This window comes from Mangifera indica, chromosome 7 (genome assembly GCF_011075055.1).
Source record: "Mangifera indica cultivar Alphonso chromosome 7, CATAS_Mindica_2.1, whole genome shotgun sequence".
Lineage (NCBI taxonomy): Eukaryota > Viridiplantae > Streptophyta > Magnoliopsida > Sapindales > Anacardiaceae > Mangifera > Mangifera indica.
The window spans coordinates 13609588-13629154 of record NC_058143.1 but is presented as its reverse complement, the minus strand read 5'-3'; the positions used below and the strand labels follow the sequence as shown (position 1 = coordinate 13629154).

General features: G+C 35.0%; 2 protein-coding genes across 2 annotated transcripts; both read right to left on the bottom strand.

Moving 5' to 3' along the window:
* Positions 1-240: 240 nt before the first annotated feature.
* On the bottom strand, positions 241-5134 carry LOC123221090. Its single transcript, XM_044643776.1, has 2 exons — positions 3706-5134; positions 241-3122 (listed from the first exon to the last, which is right to left on the bottom strand). The coding sequence occupies exons 1-2, from the start codon at positions 4847-4849 to the stop codon at positions 703-705; spliced, it is 3564 nt and encodes a 1187-aa protein (XP_044499711.1). The 5' UTR covers positions 4850-5134; the 3' UTR covers positions 241-702.
* A 5667-nt stretch (positions 5135-10801) lies between these two features.
* On the bottom strand, positions 10802-19392 carry LOC123221252 (acyl-CoA-binding domain-containing protein 4-like). Its single transcript, XM_044644044.1, has 18 exons — positions 19020-19392; positions 18333-18403; positions 17854-17917; positions 17676-17747; positions 17072-17266; positions 16889-16966; positions 16535-16636; positions 16322-16388; positions 16073-16134; positions 15582-15721; positions 14913-15039; positions 14719-14833; positions 13779-13867; positions 13147-13230; positions 12873-13061; positions 12242-12397; positions 11588-11647; positions 10802-11338 (listed from the first exon to the last, which is right to left on the bottom strand). Exons 1-18 carry the CDS (start codon positions 19179-19181, stop codon positions 11147-11149), a joined length of 2025 nt encoding a protein of 674 aa, XP_044499979.1. The 5' UTR covers positions 19182-19392; the 3' UTR covers positions 10802-11146.
* Positions 19393-19567: the final 175 nt, after the last annotated feature.

Here is a 19567-nt window from a genome sequence, read left to right as displayed (position 1 = left end):
AATGAGAAAGTTTCATCGGCATGTGGTGGTTCTAGTTGAGTGGTTTAACGCCACAATTGCGGCTAAGACAGGTGGTCTGATACTCCCCAGAAAAGGTGGCGATGGCATGGACAAGCATGTTGGAGATTATGTTTGCATATTGTTGAAAGTTGCCCATATTTGCCTTAATTACTTATTTTCAACTTGTAATAAAATTGGGCAATGAAAGCTGTATTCTAACAAACTAGAGACTCAGCAAACTGGAATGGAAATCCAACAATCAAAGGCAGCCAATTATCAAAACTCTAATGAGTCTTAAAGCCTTACCCCCAACCCAGGTGGATGAGGCACAATAATGAAATCAAATCAAGCAAATAAAACTACCAGTCCAAAATTTCCACCATTCCTAATACAGGTACAAAGCTTAGCTGGCCCATATACTACAAAGATCACATTAATTAAAGAAACTCAAAGCAGACGGCTGGCAGGCACTATCAAATATCAATACGAGTGTTGTTTTTTCAACCGCACAGCACCTACATTTTGAAACCCAAATGCCTCGTTACCGATTCTCTTCAATTTTGACACTTTTTTTCACAGCAAAATGACCTGGCCGGTTCTCCTTTTGGTTCCGTTTGCTTTTGCAGCTTTGAACAAGAAGGTTATTTGGCAGCGTTTTAGTTTGATCCCTTTCTATAAAAATCCGCTATTGTTTTGCCCAAATCAAAGAGGATGGTAAGGCACATAGCCTAATAATCCGGTAACATTGGTTACCACATCATTGCATCTTGTCAAAAGGCTTAACATCTGCTGTGAAATATCGATTGTTGAGGCAGTGGGTGGTGGGAGTGGGACTGTGAGTAGATTAAGAATGCGAGAATTTCTGGGCGGTGATACTACTTCACTATGATGTGAATTATTAAATTGTGGTTTTGCAAATTGTGGCGGCGGCGGCAAAATGGGTGATGAAAATGGAGGAACAATAACCTTTTGAAAGTTCTTACTATTAAAATCCATTGCAACAGAAGAAGATGCACCACCATCAGCAAAAGAAGTAGCATTGTTGTTGAAGTTGCTTCTATTACCAATCATCAATGGCTCTGTCCTACTACTTTCTTCCCCACCCAACATGAATTTTACACGAGCTGTCCCTCTACTGCCATTACCACCTGTTACCTGCCCAGCTTCATCAGCTGTTGGTTTCTTCAAACAGGACTTCAGCTGGATCGTTGGCTGCAGGAAAGGTGTATGTGTTGGTCGATCAAGAACGGGATCCTTCATACATGAGGTCTCAACGGCAGGGTCATCTCCTCGGCCTTTGTCAGTTTCAGGTACTTCTGCTGCTGCAGGAGCTTCTACCTCCCGAACAATGTATCGCACATTCACATTGCCGAAGAGAGCATTGTTTCCATTAGCATATTTATACGCTGCCTGTGCATCAGCTTTGTAGCGGAACACAACTCGACACGTTGAAGTTTTCCAGAACACACGGATAGCCGATTGGTCTATCGACCCAAAACGACCAAATCTAGCCTTAAGCTCAGCAGCAGATGGAAGTGATGTGTCTGGAGGAAACTTCATCACCAGCATAGTGGGCTTCGGTGCTCTGGCTGGATGCTCTAATTTCTTTATAGTATCAGGTCTAGTGGGCTTTGCACGAGCAGTTGTCGTGCGTTCTTTTTCCTCTAATCGCTTGCCATCCGATGTCCTCTGACCAGACTTCTCTGTGGTCAATGATTTCATAAGACTAATCTTTTTCAATCGCTTTGAAGCAATTTCTTCCTGGCGATCAGACGGAAGATGCTTTCGCCCAGCCTTTGTAAGATCATCAGACCTGGCTAGGTGTTTCACTGGTTTTGATGACAGCAAATCTCTAACATTATCACCTGGAGTAACAACACCCGATAAAGATTTTGCACGACGAACATCAACAGGCTCAGTCTCAGATGACAGTGATAGAAGCAAGTTTTTCTGGTATACAAATGCAAGGGATCTGAACTGCAGAAAGTACTGCCGTATAATTGCAGGGCAATTCCTTCCCACACCATGAAAGGGATTGACAGCGAGAGCATGTAAATCACTCAATAACTGCGGAAGCCCAACTTCAATATTCTCCATGCAAACTCCTGGCGTGGTCACAACTGAAGGCAACACAGAAATACCATCACCAACATCTTTTCTCTGATTATTAACCTGTGTATCTTCCCTAGTAGCTAAACCAACCTGAGAAGATTTTTTGGTCGGCTTCATAACTGCAAGCCCAACTTTTCCAATAGCCACACGCTTCTGGTGATTATCAGAACTTGCTTTCAAGCCAAGCTCCTTTTTCTTCTTCTTTTGCTCCCCCATCATAGAGTTAGGAGGGCTCATGTCCACTAGAGTCCGCTTAAGAGCTTTAGGCTTTTTTACTTTACCATCAGGACTAACTCCAACAGAATGTTTTGTGTTAGTTGGCAAAGAATGAATGCTTGGGCGACTGTCCTGAACTTGATCTAACCTATGACCTTCTTCCCCTCTTGCCAAAATCCTTGGTTCAGATTGCTGATAGCAGTCTTTCGATCTGAACATTTTTGCACTCCCCTCATTTTTAATGTCAACCATAACCTCCTCTTCCAGTAAAGAAAATTGCAATGCACCATCCGTCAATCCTGGGACCACCTTTTCTAATATATCACATCCACCTTCACTAGTGGAACCCAAAACAATACCCAGTTCCGCCCTCTCTTTCATTTCATCTGGAGATAATCTTCCATCTATAGCAGCAACTTTGCCGCTAGGAGTACCACTGAAGGCTGGGGCACGATCTATGGTTGCAGTTTCTTTTCCAGATGCATCCCCACTTGAGCCTGGACTGTCCTTGCTTATAAACTCAGTTTCTTCAATTTTTACTGCCATATGAGCTGCTGGAACCCTGTTCTGCAACACATAATCTTGAGCCACCAAAGTTGACAATGACTCCATGACAGCAGATGGTGTTGATGAAAATTCTTGCCCTTGGCTAATCTGATAAGTTCTTGAGTCACCTAGTTCATCCCTTCGCTTGAAAAGATATTTTTCTTTCTTTGAATGATCTTTGACCTTCATAGACTTTTTCTTCCCACCGCCCAGAGCTTCAGCATATACCCTTGGACCACTCAAAGGAGCTAGAGAAGGCAGCAAAAGCATAAGGGAAAATAGGCAGTGTTTGCATGCGAATAGATCTATTTTAAAATTGGCTTAACAGAGAAGCATTTTCACAAAAATATGATTAGAAACCACCCCAATAAGAACAAAAATGTGAAATTCACCTTTAGTATCAGTATCAGCAGAAAGCAAACATAGTAAGAAAGGACAGTTAGCCAACAAAAACCAATAACATATCTATGCTTGACCATCCATTAAGTGGGATAAAATTGAGGTGGAACTATGAGATCACGTTGCACACAAAACATAAACCTTAAGAAAATTCTTGCTAGGCCTCATTATGTAGGCTTGTTTTCATCAATAAAATTTGAGAAGAAAAATAGCAATCAGACGCTCTCAAAAAGTCCAAAAACTTTGCACCCCATGTTCTTCTAAAATGATAAAGAAAGCATAGAACAACAGTAAGATTGTTTGAGTCACCCAAAAAAAAAAAAGAATCATCAGCTCTGAATAGGCTGAATATGCATTACACTGTTCAAAAATTTGACAGAGCATACAGATATAAAATAACTAAAAAGATTTGGCAGAGCATTAAACTTGTACCTCTAGTTGACTGTCTATAAGACTCATCTAATAAAGCAGCTCGATCCTGATAAGGGTGTGCTGGCTGCACACCAAAAGCTTGTGCGTAAGTCTCATCAAACTCCTCAAACAATGCCTTACGAAAAGCAAAAACAGTAGCCTTATTCTTTATAAAATCAATGCTCCACTCTTCACAAACTTGTGGTGCTGATGCCAATTGTTTGACAAAGGAAAGAGTCTCAGAAGGCCGAAACCCTTCTCTTGCCTTATTAATCTGATCAGCCGAATAAAGCCCACCAAGCTCAAAATCCAGCACGTCAACTGTAAAGTACCCCTGAACATTTGTAGGCCGAAAATTATATGGGTTCCTACATTTACATGCCAATCCAAGACCACGCCTCCTACTCGCCTCATCCACAGCTTCCTCCACAGCCTTAACAAAAGTCCTAGCATTTGTTTGTTGTGATTTCTCCGCAAAATAGAGGTCAAAAGGAATAAGCTCAGCTGGGTCAAACCACCCATAACTACTGTCCCCAAAGAAAGCAACCAACACATGACCATCGCTCCTTGTGCGACGCACCGAGGAAGTCGCAAAAGATTCATTAAATATATGCCCCGGCCACCATGGATGTGATTTAACCTTGCCCCATACCATATCACCCACTTCAAAACCATAACTCAACGCCCTTGATGTTCCCGTGTTCATTTTTTCATTGGCCACAAAATCATCAAACTCTGACAGCAAAGAATTATAAGCCTCTCCATGCCCCTCAACCCTAGAGACATTACTCACCACTCTATCACTTTTATTGTCAAATTTATCATTTCCAACGTCAAAATGGTCACCATTTTGTCTATCAATTCGATTAAAACTCACTTTGTTCGTCTCAACTTCAAGCCCAGATTCCATTACATTATCTGTACTGTTACAATTATAACCGATCTCCGAAGGAGCCCAAACCCTAACTCTAACCTCCTCAGATCTTTCAGCCTCGGGAACTACCCTAACTTCGTTAACCACTCCCGATTTTAACAAATTCTCATCTTTAATTAAACAATCCACAACATCCTCGTCTGAAACCCTACGCTTCGCCTCATTTTCTTCCTTAGTATTAGTAGCAGATTTTCTATCAAATTCACAGTCGCCCTTAGTAACAGAAATCATTCTAATCCAACAGCTAGAAAAACCTAATTCGAAACCCTACAAATCGAGTTCTTTACAGGTCGGCTGTAAAAGCCCCTAAAAAAGAAAAAAGAGTGTACCTTGTTTATTGTATCTCATCAAATTGAGAACGACGTTGCGTCATTTGTTTCGCGAGATATTTTGAAACTGTTTTTACAGAGAGTGTGCTTTAGGAATTTAAGAAAATATGGATTGAGATTTTCTCCCTCTCTCAGAGTTCTAGTTTATTAGAAATTTGTTTGGTTCGAAGTTGATAAGGTAGAGCAGGGTATACAGAGCGGACGGTGGTATTCCACTAAGATAGTGAGACGTCAGACCTTTATATTAAAAGTAAGGTCAAAGAATTAATTCCCACCCAAAGTTAGTTGCATCACTGGTTGGTACCTATTAATTATTGAAAACTCAAATATTCACCCACTGAGTGATTAAAATTAACAAGAATAAAATCATTATTTTATTAGTAATATATTCAAAATAATAAAAAATATCCATTTTCTTCTTAGGTTTAGAAAACAAACAATTTTCTCTTAAAATTAAACTTTAAAATATTACATTTTTCTTCTTAAAATTTCTTTCTTTTCTTTCTCCCTTTTACAACATCATCACCGACTGGCTTACTCTCCCTCCCCTTTTTTGGCACATTGATCATCCTCGTCATTGGATGAAAACGATGTTCTTCATCCAAAGACACATTGCAAAAGGAGAGGGAGAGAGTAAAGTCAGTTGGTGATAACGTTAACTTTAATTCGGGGGGGGGGGGGGGGGAGGGGGGTACTATTATTTTTTTAAACCTAAGGGATAAATTAATAATTTTAACAAATTCTATTAATTTTGGCATATCATAAATGAATGTTTAAGTTTTTAATAGTTAATAGATACTAATTTGATAATCTAATAAACTTTGAATAGGAATAAGTCCTTTGGCCTAAAAGTAATTAATTAAAACAAGCTTTTTTTTCCCCAGTATATACAAAACTAGTCCATACTACAAAGTTTATTAGAATATAATCAATAAGGTGGATGAATTTGTTCTAATATATAAAGAATATTTTGATCAAAATTAACCACATTCAAATTTCATAATCGATGAACTCTAATCTTTTTCAGCCGAAAAAACCAATCACTTGATAATCACATTTCGCTTCATATAAGTTCAAAATGGTAGAAATTTGTTAATTTGTCTCTTTGAGTTTTTGAGATTATTACAGCGTTTTTAACGATGGGTTGGGTTTACAATTTATTTTTCCATTTTTGAGTTTGGGTTTAAATTTTTTTTAATTATGAAATTGTGTTTTTTGAATTAAAATTTATTCATGGTTACCTGAGAAATGGTTTAGGAAGGTCCTGGTTGTTTTGTTTGGATCAAAGTAAAAACTTTGACCGGAAAATATTGAATTCCCATCAATAAGCATGAAAATTACCCAGTAGACATGATAAATCAAATCTACCAATGGGATTTCAATAAAGGGGTAAAATATATTTTTCATAATTACCAAAAAAAAATTCATTTAGATATAATGACGAGATAAAATGAAATTTTACTAAGTATAATGCTTAATGAGAGATAAATGATTATTTGTGGTAGACATTATATGTGGCTGTTTTGATATTTTACTACGTGTAATATCTAATGAGGATTAATGGGTATTTGACAAGAGGTTTGGGGGAAAACAAATTTTTGGTAGGTACAAAAACCCTATGAGACTTATATGATAATTAATTAGATGGTAACACCTAGGGGGTGAATTAGTACTTTTTTTGTTGTAACTTAATTAATATTTTACCATTCAAGTAGAATTTCTTTTATTTCGGATAATTTAGGGTTTGGGTTTAATATTTAAAATATTAAGTGCTTTTTACTTTTATTTGATTATTCATTTGAAATAATCTAAGTTTTGAATCTTTATCCCAATATCAACATCCAATCGGAAGAAGAACATGATCTCTTACATCCTTAGCCTCAACCCCATGGTAGAGAGATTTCGTCCATGACATCATTTTCTAGTGTAGTTAATGATTCAAGACCAAAATGACACATTGGTCAAGATATACAAGAAATTTATTGCAAATTAGAAGAAGTTATTCTGTAAAACTTGTTTTAGAGTCTTCCTAAATCTTAAAGAGTAGAGATTCAATATAGTCTTTATCTATTTCGTACTACTATAACACATAAATCGAGGAGACTAAACTTTAAATTTTTGGTTTAGGCTTAATAAAATTTATATTCATTCTAGCTTGTTAGATTTTATTATAATGACAGGGCTAAGATTTAGTCATTGGATCAGAAGCAAAATCATGTTCATAAGTCTTGAACTGTTTTAACCAGTATTTGTTAACCACTCACTTGTGACAACAATTATAAACATTGGAAATAATTGATATGCACATATACCCTTGCTACCAAATATGGTTGAGATATCTTTCAAACTATAGATGTTTTTGGTCATCTAGTCCAATATACAGGGGACCTTTCCTAATCCAATCAACTTTGTCCAGCCCTCTAGGTTAATTAGTGTTTTGTATATCTAGACCTACAAATAGAAATACACAATTTTTAGTCAAAGTAACATATACATTAAATGATCATTGTAAAACATATAAAGTAATGCGGAATGCTTATGAGAAACACCAAAATCTATCAAGGCATAATGTATGACCCACCTCATTGAATCTACTGTTAATTTCCAGATCAAAGTGCCCCACAGATAACAACTATAAGCCATCAAGTCATTTGCTAGCATAAAAATGCAATCTAGAGTCTTCTACTTATTGTTTACATTCAATAGGTCATAATGTAAAAGATATAACAATACGAGTTTGGTGACGTCCTCACTATTGTTCCTCCCCACTATTGTTCCTCTCATGGACTCGTTTCAAATACCAAAACCCCATTACATACCAAATTGCATCCCAAAAAATATGTCTTCTTAAGACAATTTACCTCTAACACTAGCATGTATGGATAAAGTCATATTGATATCAACCTGTCTATCATGGATTTCCTTAGCTTCATCGAGTACAATACCACATCTAGTAGTCATTGACTATTGCTTATGATGTTAGTCTAATATAGATATCTCATAGGACAACGTCTCCATAGGTGCCCTTCTCCTTAATTCTACTTTTGACCTAACATTTGGCAACATCTTTTTCGAGTTCATGAGATGATATTTAAGATATTGTCAACTCATGAGAAGATGCTCTAGATCTTGATAGCCTTTATCTAGGAGCAATTTGACCATCAAGTTAGTGTGATTAATGTTTTGACCTCCAAGTTTCAAGAAAGAGTGGCAACTCCTTTGCATGAATGGTTTCCTTGATAGCAAAATACAAATTCACTTAGTGTTTACTATGTTTGTGAATATACAATTTTGTATAAGTATATTTTTGTTTTGTATGTGAAATTAGGGTAGACATTTTAGAGTCAATTGTCAAAGATGTATAAACAATTGTAATCACTATATAATTTAATAAAATAAAATTAATTATCTATATGTTATATTTTGTATAAATGAGTGTCTTTAGAATGGTAGAATCGTAATAAAAAAATCAGTGTATATCAATTGATCGTAAGGATCCTATGTTCATATGAGGTGTCTATTCTAGAGTTGTTCATAGTTCTAATATTACTTGAACGAGGATATAGGTAATATTGTTAAAACTATTATAGTGTTGAATACCTCACTGAAAGGTAATAGCAAATCTTATGTGTTAAAACTGGCCAAAGATAGCTTAACATACACGTAAGTGCATATTATATAGACGTGTCCATTGAATTGACCCACTAAAAAGATTCCAAATAAATATGAAATATATTTTCTTAACAAATGGTGGTACATATGATCATTTGACTTCAGGTGTCTTGTACAAGAAGTGATATAGTTCGATACCAACCTAATGCAATCATTAAGAAAAAGTTGTCAAAACGGTGATGATTGATCATATTAAAAAATGTATGAAGACTATAGTAGATCAACAAATGATTTATAACTTTTATATTCGAGAGTTTATATCTACAATAGGCTTAATGTTGGATATCAATGATTATTTAAATTTGTGGTCACACAAGGATTAAGTCGTTGCTTGTCCAATACTGTTCAATCATTGATACAAACGTCAATCCATCCATATCAAAGGTCTACTAAGGTGGACATTGAATCTATGTCTTACTCTTGAAGAGATGTTACATGATAAAGGGATCGAGTTGTACAATAACTATATTATTGACAAGTTGACAATTTGCTAGAGGTCAATTTTGGTTTGTACATGGATAGTTGCCAGATTGTGGGTTCGATACGAATTCTTGCACTATTGATTTAACGAAGAGCCTATAAATCACACACGATAGGAGTTGATCAAACTTTGAAAACATAAAAGTAGATGAGATGAATCAAGTCTAATATCTAGATTGTCAATTTCAAGTCTTATGTAATATTGGGACTCAAAATATAAGTTATGTTACTTTGAGGACCACAGTTTAATAATCCAGAGATGAAAGATGTGAATGATATTATGTATGGATGATTTTATCCAAACATGATAAGAAATGATTTGTTAACCTTTAGTATAATTTTCATCATCGAAAAACTACTCAAAAGTCAGTGAAAGTTTTCAATTTCAATATATGTGAGTTCCATTTAGTACACGAGGTGAAAATGCAATTTTTTTTAACTTGAAATTGAATTTAAGTTATATGGATATGTTCATCATTTAGAAAATGGTTGGTTATATTAGTTTATTATTAAAAATTTGATTAATCACAATTAAATTTAGTTAATTATGATTAAATTAATTAATTTTTCCAAAAATAATTTAAAATATATATTTTATGATAAATTATATAATTTTTTAATATTATTTTTCAAAAGTTAATCAATTTGATCACTTATCAATCATTACAACCGCCAGTAACTGTCTCTTTCACTTATTCAACATCCAATATAGTTCCAAAAATATTGGTTCTATGTTCATCCACCATTTAGTTTACAAGCAATTTTATATATATACATTTTTTATATACAATTTGAATATATAGATGATATATCATTATATAATTAGATGTTATTTTATCTTTAATTCAAAATTATCTAATCACATAATAATACACTATCAATATATTTACATCATATATCAAAAGTATATAAAAAAAATCCCCATTTTATTGTTAATTTTATTGTTAGTTTCCAAACCAATTGTGTCACCATTTTGGCAATATTACCGATAGAAAGAGAGTACGTTACATATAACATAAAACACATAAATAGGGATGACAATTTGAGTTCGGTTGTAGGGGTCTCGACCCTCTTCAACCCTAATGGGGAGAGAATTCCCCGATATAAATGGGGAAAGAGACAAGAACGGGACGAAAATAAAAAAATCCCCACAATCGGAGACGGATCGGGGATGGGGATACATGTGTCCCCTCCCTGGCCCGCCCCTTCCCCTCCTCGCCCCCATCCCCATCCTTTTATATTAATATATTTATTTAAAATACTAATATATTTTTTATAGTTTTAAATTATTTAGGTTTTTATTGTATATATTAAAATAGTTAATATATTATATTTGTTATATTTAAAATAGTGGGTTAATTTTAATTTTATTTAATTATATTATTTAATATATTTATATTGTATTTAAAAGGTAAAAAAAAGATTTTTTTTTTTTTACAGATACGGAAAAGAGATTTTTCCTCGCAGGAATAAAGGGAGAATGGAAAGGGGATTTTTCTTTGCGAAAAAGGATCGAGAAATCATTTTCATCCCTGTAACGGGGACGGATTGGAAACGGGGATTAATATCCCCTACGGGGATAGGGATAGGGATTAAGATCCCCTCCCCGCCCCTCCTCATTGTCACCCTTACACATAAATATCACAATATGTCTTCCTATTACGCAAAAACAAAAGAAATTTAAAAATTGGTACACGTCCACTTGGGTGCAAATAATAACATTACATTTGTAATTGTTGGGAAGCAATGGAAACCTATACGTTCACTCAGAATGGTATATTCAGCTTAAAAAGGAAAAAACGATAAAAAATTAATGATATTTCATCGACAGCCATATGCAACTTTTCTTTTAAACTAAAACTACATCTATTTCACGCCAAAAACCCCCGAGGGTGTTTTGATTTGGCTGGCGAGAGAACATTTTGATATCTTATTCCTTTCAGAGAAAGAACAAGGTCGGGTAAACGGAAAAAATATACTTGCGAAAGATTGATGAATGAAAATCAAATCTAGCAATCACTAGTCAACTCGAGGCTTCAACAAAATTTTAAGCATCATCAGCTTTTTGGTCAGGAGAGGGGGTTCCCGCAAGCCATCCCCACACACCTCCTGAGCCCTGCTTCTGTTTTGCATTTAAGGCCGCTTGTTCTGAAGCAGCCTTTTGGCGCTGCAGGAGTTCAAGTTCCTTTTGCAATGTCTCCATTGTTTGTAACTTCTGTCTTAGTTCCGCTACGTCAACCTATCAGTTACAGACACTGATTCGTTAACAACCAAGCAATTCACATCCACCACATGAAACCAATACATTTATCATCAATTGCAAGTGACAAATTAATTTCACTTGAAATACAAACTTCACTCTATCTTCAAAGGCCTTCCACTTTCCTTCTATTGTATTGTGAAATTTTCTTTAGAGTGCATTAAGATTGTATTTTCTATGGGCATAAGCTTAAAAATGAACAAATAACAACTCTTCCACCGTGCATACCTCTAATTTGAAACATCTTGATTGCTCAGCAGCAAGCTGACTGCGAACAGATTGAAGCTCCTACAAAATATGAAAAATAATAAATAAAACTAGGGGCCTTGAATCTTTTCAAGAAAAGAAAAAGAACCTATTTAAAATGTCGAGGGACATTTCTTGCGTGAGCAAACTTGATTTTCTGAATATTATAGGACAATATTTTGAAACCTCATATTGTAAAAGATATTTTTGACGAACCATCTCCAAATATTTTATATTGTACACAATTAAGACAGCTTTTGTAAGTTGTATCTCATTTCTACTTTTGGTGAAAATTAGTGAGTGAAAAACTAAATATGGAATTCAGATACTGCTGGTGGAACCGAACACCTGAAGTATGTAAGCTCCAGTTTTCCCTTTATAATATCTTCCCACTCAGGATTTCCCTATAAAAATTCCATCCATAAGGCATGTTATTTGCCATGAAAAACTAGAGGAAACTGCCCAATGTTCTTTCTAAAACAAACAGTATTCCGTAAATTTAGAGGACATGGAAACATTGTTGGAACCCCCATAGACAATTTTTTAACTAATAAAATGTCTCTAGAATAAAACTCTATGTACAGCAGTGAAAGTATGAAACTAAGTAACAGGCAAGTACACATATCAAGCGATTACCTTGCAAAGGTCTGCATTCCGAGTCTCAGCCTCAGTTAATTCTTGATTTAGCTGGATAGATTGCAACTTCTCCTTGTTCAGTGATGATTCTAATTCTTCTTTCTCCGCCTTAAGAGCTGCTATAAGATGCCCAGTACTTTGCACACCTTTTGATTTCTGCATGACAGACATATATTAAGTGAAAAGAGAAAATATAAACATATCTAGAAATATGGCACTCAAAAAAGTTGACGTAGTGTCACAATGATAAAAATCAATTAGCATATTTTTGTTGCCAATGATATACATTAAAGAATCATTTGGCAAACATTTTGCTGTTTGAAGACTAAAAACCAATTAATTTTCCAATCATGTTTAAAATAACATTCCCAAGAAAATTATCCTGATAGACCAATAGCTATAGTCAATCAAAAATGATGTGAAGATGATAAAAGATTCAATCACTCCAGTGGTAGTACGCAGCATATGCACTATAGATGTAAAAACAAACACCTAACATGCAGACAAGGATTTAAAAATAAAAATTATATATTTTGCAGGTAAAAACTAATGGAGATTTCTACGTTGCAGAATTTCAAAAGGCACACATATATGCAATCTGTTTAAAATATTGCATCTTTTAAACACATACCGAGAGCTCTGATTCAACATTATCCATAACAATTTCTCTTATTTTTCCTTCTTGACCAACTTCAGACTCAGACTCTACATCTCTGGTTGCATTTGTAGCATTATGAACAGCAGAAACACTGTCAAGAACAGGAGTCTCTATTATCCTTGATGGCAAAGTTGACTTGTGGCTAGGTTTAAGAACATGAACCTAACAGCAAAACCAAAAATCAAAATAGGAATCTAACCATAGAAGGAGACAAAGGTATGCACAAGTCACTAATTTTACCCTTTACCTCACTGTTGTAACGCCCATTGTATCCTCCAAAAGAAACAAGAACATCCTCACCACTATAGGAGCTCACAGCTAAACTCAAGCCCTGCAATAGGAATTAATCATCAATAATCTTTTTAGCCAAAAGATCCTGCATTACCATAATGCCAGAAAAATGACAGTAAATATGATTTAATGTCAAAACATTAGCAATACACAAACAAAAAAAATTATATACCAGAGATTGATAAGAGCATGTTATTTTCCATATAGAAAATTTTCTAAACATAGCATAGGTTTTATGATCAGTAGGCAGTAGTTTTTAGAACTCCTAAAAGTAAATGCTAGCAGTACTCCAGTCACAAATTAGAAGTTAATGATGATACAAAAAAAAAAAAAATCCAGTCGAAGTATTACAATATTACCAATCTTGTCATATGATAGCCTAAGAGGACCTCAAAAACCAGAAGAATTTGTAAGTTTTCCATTCCCATTTCATTTATACATATCCTTGTAGCTTATTTATCAATGTCAAGCAGCTTTTTAATTAACTAGCATTCTAAACTATATCTGAATGACAACTCAAGGAAACTTCTAACAGATTGAGTCAAACTGTATATCAATTACAACTAGCAAGTGTTCCCAAAAGAATACCTCACTAGCAAGAGGAACTCGTCCCTGAACAGAAGTTACGACTGACCAAACAAGGGTAGACATATTGAGGACAACAGTTTCTGAGACCCCTGCAAAAATTCAAAGAAACAAAAACAAACCAATTATAAGGGATAAAGATACAAGGACATCATAAGCAGTTCTAACAAAACCATGCTTTTTTTTTTTTTTTTTAAATCTTTTAGAGAAGCCAATTAAAACAAAAAATATTCTAGATACGTTCACAAGGCTGGAAAAATATCCAGATACCTGAAATCCAAAAGAACGCAGTCTAATTTGAAAAGTCAGAAATCATTAATTCCAGTAAGCCGAACAGATCTATATTCTGTTTTGCTCAATCAATTTAAACCCTCACTAAGCCCAAGGCATAAGGTACTAGCTCTATCCGAAACACAATGATGCAAATGCTATGTCAAACCATCTCAGAATCCCACATAGCTGATACAAGAATTTCAAGCATTTAGTACAAACTTCCTACCATACAATTATTTGCATTAGTTTTTATACTTAAAACTATATTTCCACATTCATTCACCCCACTCTCTCTTCTGTATTATAAAAAATTAAGCATGAGCAAGCCCCAACAAAAGGATCCATATTGACAAAACAGACAATGGAATAACCTTAATCTGATTACAGTTGACTAATGGCTATTTTAAATGTCCAAGCATCCTATGCATTCAATCGTATATGCAGCTTATTTCCCCTCCACTGTCAGTTAATACTTGCTTCAATTGGATTCATTATTCTACTGTCAGATTATAGCATCAAATAATTTTAACCCTGACACGCAGTCTCTTGTAAAATATCAAAATCAATCTTTATGTTTTCTTCAATTCAAATGCTTTCTGAAAGCATGCCACCAAGATTACAACAGTTAACACAGGTTTATATCTGTATGCTGACGTTGTAGGATACATACCACTCTTATTGTCACCACCACCAACAATGAACCAATTTTCTCCGATTGTTACACCTGCATGTCCAGCCCGTGCAGTTGGTATCTCACCTTGTTGAGTAGGTCTTGACCACTCCATCTATAAATGCAAATGTAAAGATGTTAGAAAAGAAGTCATCAGATGACCATATATGTATATACTCCAATAGTTATCTTACAGTTTGTAAATCAAGAACATGCAGATCATTGAAACAAGTGGCATGTGAGCCCCCACCAAAGATAAGAAGGTAGCGTTCTGCATGTACTGCAGCAGTATGATCAGACCTTGGAGAAGGAGGCACACCCCTACAAATTTATGTGGATAAATTAATAACAGGAAATCAACACACAAACTCGGAATGACTCTGTTCCAACCTAATTGGAAAAAGAGTATTCCTAGAATGAAAATATAAGGTTGAAATATGCTGCTTCTTTGTTTGATGCAGATGGCTAAAAACATGTTGGATTCAGTCCCAAACTAGCAGAAACCAAGTTTGCTTCAAATAAGACAAACTAGAATTCAACTTTATATTTAAATTATTCAAAAATTTTAATTCTACTCAGACCCATAAAGGCACAATACATGCTAAGTATAATCTATGATAATTTTAGACACTGACAATTTCAATAAAATTTGAACCTCTTTTTAATTTGGCTGAAACCCATCTAGTATTCAGATATTGTTATGACCAATTCCTAAGAACTAGTTACAAATTACACAATGTGATCTGGTCTAGTATGACGCTTAATATTAACTCGAAAAAGGTCTGATAGATCACAAATGGTTTCTTAACCACTTAAGAATAATAGTTAAGAGCTGACAGTGAAATTGTGAAAAGTTATCTTACACAGCATCAACTTCATCCCAGGTCATGGTTTCAAGATCAAGTATATGTAAATCATTCAAGAGTAATCTCTTCGCATCCTGACCCCCAAAAATCACTAAGCTTGTTCCAAAAAGGGTCACAGATTGACCTCCACGAGAGACCTGAAATGTATAAATGATGAAACATTCACATTAAGAGTAATAAGCATGGGAAATTGAAACGATATCAAAGCACATGTTAATGTTTAATCATCTTTAAGTCTAGATAATCGAGAGATGATATTAAAGTGATAACAAGGATTGCCAATTTTAAGTGCACCGATTTGATCCACAAGCATGCTTTCACAAACTGGAAATATATAAAACTAAGATTTTCATTTTCAATTGCTTCAGAGGACAGTCCAACTGGTAAGCCACTGCCTCAGCCATTGCCAAATATCAGAAGTTAATTTTATTTTCTTTTTCAGAAGGAAAAAAGAAAATAAATTAATAAGAAAAAGAACAGATAAATACCGGAGGCTTCCCATAGATCTTTATTGTTGACCAAGAACAAGTTTGTAGATCAAACACCTTCACTGTCATGAGAATGCAAATTAATTCAATAGATTTTTAAACTTTTCCCTAAGAACTCATACGCATAAATTTGATCTAACTTATACCTTTCCACAACTTTTTTACACCTCTAAAGAAGCATATGTACAACACTCGTGATGCAAACCAAATAAGAAATCAGAAGATAGTAACATTAATAGTAAAAAGTACCTTGAATTGTTTCAGAAGGATCCTTCGTATGACCAGCAATTGAAAGAAGTTTATTCTCCCATGGTATCTAGAGAAACATTTGATATTAAAAGAATATTCAACAGCAAAATACTTGTTCAGAAAATGGAAATTATGAAAATGGGCATATGTTTGTCAGAATATATCGCAGAAAGCAGTGACAGAGAATGAAAGAATACTCCGTATCATACTAACCAAGGAATGACCAGCACAAGGGGTTAATGTCACTGCATTTGCTGACTCAGTCCCAGCCTTAGCCTCAACCTTTGACCAGGTCCAACTTCTCAAATCCAGAACCTGAATTGATCACCAGAAAAGGAAAAAACTACTTAATCCATTTCTACACAAGAGAAGCCAGAGGAGAAAAGCCACAAACAGAAAAGAGAGATATTCAAATTTCTTCAGCAAAGGAACAACAATGAGATCACATGTATAAAGAAGCTGTGATCAGTGTATATTAGCAAATTCATTGCCATTCCTGCCTGCAGTCCTGTACAGAATTTTGTATCAAATTTATGTGGAACATGCTTGTGCAGATGATGCTCTTACATGAAGATCATTGAGGTAGCGACCATTATGGTTTCCACCATATATATACATCTTGTCTTGAACAATTGCAGCTCCATGCTGAAAGAAAGACAAAGGCCTCAGTCAGGGGACAGAAGAATGACCAAGAGGTAAAAAGAAACATATAACAATTGAAATACTATTTAAAAATAGACATTCCAACACCTCATATCGAGCTTTGGGACATTGACCAGATATTGGAGGTGCAATCCATTGATCATAGACAGCAACTGAACCAAGGCCTTCTAAGATTACATCTTTATCCTGAGTTTCCATGAGGCTCCCATTTTCAGTGGAAACAGTCTTAGTCTCAAGAGACGAAATCCCATTCTCCATCACAGGCTCAACTTTCGAATTATGCTAAAAGACAAAAAAAGAGGTACTAATAATACACATCATTATATTTGATGTCAAAAGTTCGACAGAGAGAATAAATGAATTAAATCTTCTTGTATTATGGGTCAATTGTTCAGTTCCTTCAGTTTGCCATTACAATCCAAACTAAGGATAAAGTAAAGAAATTTCAAATATTAAGAACAGAGAACTACAAACTCAACCAAACTAGATACAAGACCAAAGTCAAATTAGACAAACTTAGATTCAATTGATGCAACAGGAACGTAGATTCACAACCCTCACCAATTTAATTACTGTTAAAGATGTTAATCATATAAAAACGTAGAAATAACACTCACAAATAGTGCTAATCTATTGCCAATTTAAAGAAAGAATTGTATTAATAAGTTATATGAATTTCTCATGTACTTACATTCATTTGCACATCTACAACAGGCTCAGCAGCAAAGTTAGATGCCCTTGAATACCAACCTGGATCTTCCTCCTACTCAATTGAAGATTAAAAAAAATAAAAATCCATTGGCTATGGCCATGAAGAAAATATATATATATACACATATATTGATCACAAGAATTATATTGGAATAAACCTCCAATATTTTTACAAAGAGACGCATAGCCTCTGTGGCAGCCATGTTTCCAAGTCCTTGCCAGCTGCACATATGATGAAAAGATTGAGCAAACAAATTCAAGACAATGTATGGAAATGCATGACAATGCAAATATCTAGTGGGACGTTCAACTCAACTAGACAGCAAGCCATAGCTTAAATACAAACATTTTAAGAAAATACATCAAATAAATAAATGCATACATAAAGGTTGAAAAAACATATTTAAACTACATTATTCTAACCCCCCTTCCCAAAAAAAAAAAAACTCTACACGGTCTTTTCCATTGAAACAAAGAATTAAAAAAACGATGAGGAATAACAGTGCAGCAAATGCACTTTAAGAATTAGAACAGCACTCCAATACCCACCAAGTATATTTTACGCTGACTTTAGCAGTAATCCACTCTCAATGCAACAACCAAAAGCTGAAAATCCCATGCATAACAATAAACTAACCTTTTCCATTTGCTTTGTTCCACAGGACTCCATGAGCTAGGTTTTGGAATGTTACAAGGTCCTACTACAGCCTGCAAGAAAATAAAATGCCACATCAGCACAAACACATTCAAAATGTCGAAATCTAAACACACATCCTCGTAAACATATCAACTTACCACATATTAGTTCAATATTACACAATTTTGAATTTACATGTTGTGATAGCACGAATTTGTTACAAATCAATATAAGATGTCACTACTTCGATTTTATACATTACAAGCGTGTGAGACGTTAAATAAGAACGTTGCTGGAGTTAAGTGAACATGGCGCAATTCTTACAAACTAATATCACTTTCTCTAGTCTTTCTTGTAAACCAAAAGGACCAACAGATCTTACATTTTCACAAACTGACTCTCCAACCATAAGATCAGATCTAGCTAAATTACAGTCAAAACACACATATTACACAATTTTCGCTTCAGAAACCGAAGCAAAAGCAAAATCCACGAACCATGATTGCAAAATTTATGTACAGGCGTCATGTATTAATCATGATTAACAATCAAATCACCAAACAAGCTCATATATGATCACAAATAAGCAGAAATGAGAGCGCGCCACGTCAATTAACCGGTAAAAGCAGTGGATCCAGTCACGAAATGACAAGAACCGGAATGAGAAATGTAATAACAGTTTAGCACCTGCTGATACAAGGCGTACAGGAGCAAAGCGCTGTCGTTCGAGAACTTCGAGGTGAGACCTTTGGCGGCGGAATTAGGTGATCCGTCGAAGCCAACGTACGACGCTGCAGCGTAGAAACGTTCCGGATACGCGAGGCCTGAGCTCGCCCTCGCCATGGACATGTCTCTGTCTGGCTTGTTCAGATCAAATCAACGCAGACAATTGAGTGAATTCTAAGACGAATAATTTATTAAAAAATGATAAGTTGCTTGTTTGTTGAGTCGATGGGCTGAGTGTACATACGGGCACCTTTGGTGGTGGTAATGTTCAGGTAAATGGAGTTCGTATTTTGGGATTTGCAGTAATGGGTAATGACTGTTGACAGTTTGGCTAAATGGTGCATGAGTAGAAAATTCTATGAGAAAATTCTAAGGCCAAAGAACTTATTCCCACCCAAAGATGGTTGGATTTTTAATTCCTACCATTTAACTTTGAAAATCTTATTTACCTGTCCATAATCTATTAAATCTATTAGTTTAGAGATAAAATTCTCATTTTATATATAATA